Source organism: Sardina pilchardus, chromosome 1, assembly GCF_963854185.1.
Source record: "Sardina pilchardus chromosome 1, fSarPil1.1, whole genome shotgun sequence".
Classification (NCBI taxonomy): Eukaryota; Metazoa; Chordata; class Actinopteri; order Clupeiformes; family Clupeidae; genus Sardina; species Sardina pilchardus.
In genome coordinates, this window is record NC_084994.1 from 26,202,345 (window position 1) to 26,208,379 (window position 6,035).

The 6,035-nt window shown below is 41.4% G+C and overlaps 1 protein-coding gene across 1 annotated transcript; it reads left to right on the plus strand.

The window, feature by feature from the left end:
* Positions 1–1,854: 1,854 nt before the first annotated feature.
* LOC134077591 (B-cell receptor CD22-like) lies at positions 1,855–4,548 on the plus strand. Its single transcript, XM_062533298.1, has 7 exons — positions 1,855–1,954; positions 2,247–2,594; positions 2,689–2,931; positions 3,150–3,467; positions 3,594–3,848; positions 4,020–4,292; positions 4,421–4,548. Exons 1-7 carry the CDS (start codon positions 1,855–1,857, stop codon positions 4,546–4,548), a joined length of 1,665 nt encoding a protein of 554 aa, XP_062389282.1.
* The last annotated feature ends 1,487 nt before the right edge of the window (positions 4,549–6,035 follow it).

The following is a 6,035-nucleotide window of genomic DNA, read 5'->3' on the forward strand; positions in this document are numbered from 1 at the left end:
ACAAAAATAAATATTGACTTGCTATAAATAACCAGCTGTGGAAGGAGATGGAGAACAGCTCACCAACTGCCATCACACATTCTAACAGTTTCCAGCAGGAGGACAAGAAGTAACCATATTAGCCCATAACAACCAGCGAACTGAGACGACCACAGTCTCATGCTCAGGACAAGGAAATGATGTCAGATCAGCATCAGCAGAGTAGCCTGGCACAATGATGACGTTTTTCTTCATCTCAGATGGGCAAGAAGTGCATGTATAAATAAACAGTTACATGTAGATAAATAGATAAATAACTATAAACAATAAAATTGTTTTGTGGTCCAAGTTAAGCACAGTGGGGAGTCTGGAGAGTGAGTGAGTGAGTGAGTGAGTGAGTAGAGCAACACGTGCAGTTGGTCTTCTGTAGAAAATTCACACTGATTTCAGATAAGACAAAATCAGAAGTGCAGTCTCCGCATCAACAACTTCTCTTTCAATGGTCCCCCTTCTCTCTCTCTCTCTCTCTCTGTCACACTCACAAACACTTTCACACACGCTTGCTTAAGAGAAGTTCCTGAATACACAGAACAGCTCACTCTCTCCCTGTCAGCTAACACAAGTAAGTGCAATATTTTACTTCTTTAGTCAATAGCTATTTAAAAGCAACAACAACAACAACAACAACAACAGGTACAACATGAGACTATATTCTTTCCTCGTTCTAGTTTTAAAAGATAGGAAGGCGACATGCCTGTTCTTAATCTGTACTCTACTAAGCGTCTAAAGATAGCAAGATGGATCCAACACAGTGTGTTAGCTTTACCCTCTTCAGGTCATTTTGCTGTATCGTCCGTGTACTGTGTTCTTTCCAGTGGGCGGTGGTGGCGTAGTGGTGAATGAATTGGGCTAGCATACTGTATACAGTAGTTGCCAGGAAAGTTGTGGGTTCAATTCCTGGGTCCCACTGTTGTGCCCTTAAGCAAGGCAAGGAGTTGTTCCAGGGACAATTTGCTAAAAAATAAAATAAATAAAAATGTTTTAAATCATTAAAAATGATTGTAAATGCACTGAGGGCTCTCACACTAGAGAGCATGTGTGAAAGAATGTGACATTTTGAGCGTAATAGTGAGGGTGTAATAGTCTCACCCTACTTACACACTACAACGTAGAAAAAACGTAGACACTACGACGCAGAAGCAGTTTCCCGTCTCCCAGACTTGCATGAACACTTGACCACATTGCTACACTTCACTACACTGCTGCCGCTAGAGCCGATGATGCTGAAATCTTGTCTTTTTTGTAAGGTTGATGCAACCATGTCAACCACAAAAGGCCCTGTGATACTCACTGCAGCCTTCTGGCTTTTATCAGGTAATCCTTCCATGTATTTGTATTTGTGTTTCTTAAGGCTTGAGGGCCTTCTCTTCTCTCAGTTAGTTACACTGGTGCTACAGTGAAAATACAGCCTTCCTTCATGGAATTAAATATAAGGGGCGAACACAGCAGGGACATCCAAGGGGGATGTCAGACATTTATATAGACCCCTTGGCTGCAGTGGAGGAGGAGTAGGTGTAGCGGAGATCTAGAAGAGGAGTAGTGTAGGAGTAGAGGAGGTGTAGCAGTGGTGTAATGTAGGAGTAGAGGAGGTGTAATATAGGTGTAGCGTATACAGTAGGTGTAGCCACTGTTTTGCTCCCTTCACAACAATGAGAGACTGACATAGGAGTAGCAGAGGAGTAGCGGAGGAGTAGTGTAGGAGTAGAGGAGGAGTAGCGGAGGAGTAGCAGAGGTGTAGTGTAGGAGTAGAGGAGGTGTAATATAGGTGTAGTGTATACAGTAGGTGTAGCCACTGTTTTGCTCCCTCTCACAACAATGAGAGACTTACAGAAGCTTCACTGTAGCAGCAGCGTTCTGATTCCTGCTCCTTATTTCTCCGGAAGCAAAGAGCTTGCACGTACTGTAGAGCACCCAGGTATATTGGTGAGGCACAAGGCTTTGATCACAACATAATTGTTTGCTGAGTAGTTCCCAATCCCGTACCTACTGTAGTTGGCCTGTTATATCCACACATTCCTGATGATGCCATCTCTTCTTCAGCCCCACTGCCCACACAAGTGAATCAGCAGCTTTGATGTGTAGTAAGGAGTTCCCACAATGCACTTCATCCCATCACAGCTAGTAGCTGATGATGGCGGATCTTCAGTTGTGAAATGTCCTGCAGCAGTGATGCTTTAATTTCTCTCTAACATGTGTCTACTGTCTAGGTGTACTTGGTGAGGGCCCCTACAGCGTGATGTATTCCTCTAGCAGCATCTGTGGTTTAAAGGGGTCATTTGTGGACATTCCCTGCACTTACTCGTATCCAAGTGGTAAACTGGTCAGAAAGGCATACTGGTTCATCAAATGGAGGTGGGGGAGAGAACCGAATTATTTGTATCAGGATTCCAGATATCGGGGGCGTGTGGAATATCTCGGTGATAAAGTGAGCGATTGCAGCCTACGAATCAAGGACCTGAGAGAGACTGACATTGACGAAAAGTACAGATTTAGGTGTACACTTAATGTAGATGAGGAGAAATTTGCTGGATCTGAGGTTTCTCTGACACTTACAGGTTAGTACTGTGGAGAAATTATTTTCATTGAACTTTAAAAAATCAATTATTTTGGTTTTTTGCATTGAGGTAATAACATCCTTTTTGCACACAGATCTTCGTGTAACATCAAGTCCAGTATCAGTGAGGATGCATCATAGTCTGACACTGACCTGCAGCACCACCTGCAGTCTGAGTAACAACCCCACCTACATCTGGTACAGGAACTCACAGCCTCTGAGTAACACACACACAACCAGCAGCAACATCATGTCTATAGCCTCATTTAGCAAAGAGGATGCTGGTTATTACTCCTGTGCTGTAAGAGGACATGAGGATCACCCATCACCGTCTGTGTGTAAGTGAAGTTGTGTGTTGTTGTTTATTATTCTAGGTCTCTGTTTCCACTCATACACTCAGTAATAGCCTAACATACACACACACACACACACACACACACACACACACTAGTGTACATCAGTAGCATGTTGTGACCTACACCCCACAGAGCATCTGTGCGTTGAAGTATGTGTGTGTGTGTGTGTGTGTGTGTGTGTGTGTGTGTGTGTGTTTCAGGTCTGAGTGGCTGGAGTGTGACCTACACCCCACAGAGCATCTGTGCATTGAAGGGCTCCTCAGTGGAACTCCACAGCTATTACACCTACCCTTGTGATCATACAGTCATGAAGGCATTCTGGTATATCACAGGACATAAAGATCTGAGAGAGGATGAACACTATCAGGGTCGTGTGGACTATACTGGAAATAACAGCAATAACCACACTTTGACCATAAGGAACCTAAACCTTGATGATGCAAAAACATATACCTTCAGATTTGTAACTGATAAAGAAGAAAAGTTTTCGAATGGACATCTTAGACTCTTAGTTACAGGTATTTGCATAAATATATTCCATAATGGTAGTGTTCTCAACAGTATTTCAAATGTTGAAATGGACACATGCAAAAAACATTCTGTATGAAGTGCATCTTATATTAATACAATCTAATCTATTTCAGAACTGCAAGTGTTGGTTAATCCTGACACTGTAAAAGAGGGAGATGAAGTGACTCTGACCTGCAACACCATCTGCAGTCTGAGTAACAACCCCACCTACATCTGGTACAGGAACTCACAGCCCATTGATAATCCACACACAGCTGACAACAGGCTGTACATACACTCAGCCAGCCCTGAAGATGCAGGCAAATACTCCTGTGCTGTTAAAGGACATGAAATCCACAGTTCACCTGAAATGACTCAGGATATCAGATGTATGTGATGGCATCTTTTTTTTAAAAGCATATTTCGGAGACATCAAGTCATTCATGAAATCACACAGCAATTAAGAGTAGCAATGTATATAAAAAAGAGTTCTGAAGAGAGAACTGAAGAGGTTGCTGATCCAGTCATCATGTACTGTATCTTCCCTTTCAAATCTGCAGATGCTCCAAGAAACACCTCAGCATCACTCAGTCCCTCTGGTGACCTTCATGAGGGCGACTCAGTGACTCTGACCTGCAGCAGTGATGCCAACCCACCAGCGCACACCTACACCTGGTACAGGAAGACCAGAGATGAGACAGTTATTCAGGACACAGGGAGGATGCTGAGCTTCACTCTTAACCTTGTCCCTGGTGTGGACGAACTTTATCACTGTGAGGCACAAAACGAGGTCGGCTCAGAGAACTCAACCGGAGTCAGGGTCTCCTGGCCAGGTACAGAGAACTTTCTTATTTTCACTTCAAAATTAGTCTCTGTTGAGTGTTGGTGAAACCGTTTCTTCTTCCCTGAATTTCTTTATTCATATAAAGAGGTGGACCTTTAAGATATTCATTTTCTTCAGATCCTGGCTTGCCCAAAGAAATCCTGTTTATTGCTTTGGGGGGCATCTTGGTTGTAGCTCTCTTGTTGGTGGTCATTGTATGCTGGAGGCAAGTCCCAGAGAAATACTTTCATATCAGTTTATTGTGAATCACCACTTTTTTAATAACATAAAACAACAGATTATATTGAATATCTATCTAGCTATTCTGAGTCTGCACAAACATGCAAGTTTAATTTTCTTTGTGTTTGGAACATAGGAGACAGAAGACTCAATCAACAAAAACTTCAAGGAGAACTCACAGCAACACACAGGTTAACACTGCTTATCCAAATGCTCAACTATCTCAACTAAATGTAGCACCATAATATAATTGCTCCAAATGCAATATATTTACAGATGATCAGAAATAAACTGCATTAGGGCTAGCCTGACGTTGTCATTCTCACAATTCTAGTCAGAATGTGAGTCTGCTACTGCTCCATTGGGACGTCATTTTGAACTTTTACAAGGGGGGCGGTTAAATGCCTCTGCTCTCATTGGATAGACCTAACCAAACAGAGCAACAAAATAGCCTATAGCTTATATCTTCTGGTCTTTTTGTGACATATGACAACACAAGACAACAAAATATGTAACAGGGTAAGCTATTTGGAAAACATTTCCCCTCCTTTGTTTTTTAATTATAATTAAGTTCAATCCCATGCTACAAATTTGAACAGCTGGGGAAGGGTGTCTCAATCCCAATGAGCAAACAAAGATTTTGGTAACACTTTACTTGACGGCTTCGTTCATAACACATTCATAACAGCTGTCATGAACTGCACATGAAGCATTCATGACTGTTTCATGAGACATGACTCAACATTCATACCAACTCTTTCATGAATGTGGAAGACAAAACGTCAAAAACTTGTCAAAATAAAAGTCCAACAATCGCAAAGCAGCATTGCAGCATTGTTCTGGCCAACCTGATCATATCACATCTCAACGGGGAAGTCCAGTTTCCAGGAGAATTTAGTTTTTTGTTTGTCTGTTTGTTTATTTTATGATAACCTGAAGAATGCATAATTGTCTACACCAATGACTGTATATATATATATATATATATACAGATATATAAAATATGAATGTCCAACCATTCAGAGGTCCAGAGATGGTCAGTAGTTCACTTCCCAATATGATGAATACTTCACAACTCGTATAGTAAAGCGACATTTGAAGAAGACTTCATAAAATATTCATGAGATGTTTACAAACGCTGGAGAGGATTCATAATACCCTGTATATGGATAACTGGAATGTTGGACTTTTATTTTGACAAGTTTCCGTTGTTTTGTCCTCCACATTCATGATAGTGTTGGTATGAATGTTGAGTCATATTTCATGAATCAGTCATGAATGCTTCATGTGCAGTTCATGACAGCTGTTATGAATGTGTTATGAATGAACCTGTCAAGTAAAGTGTTACCAAGATTTTAAATAAACAAGGGAGCATCATCACGCAAAACATGCTGTTTTACCTTGATTAAAAATTGAAACCAAAGTTTTTCCACATATCCACTTTGGCCTAAGTTATCACTTTCCACATATCCACTTTGGCTATGCTGGCCCTGGATGAATTTTAAATGGTCTA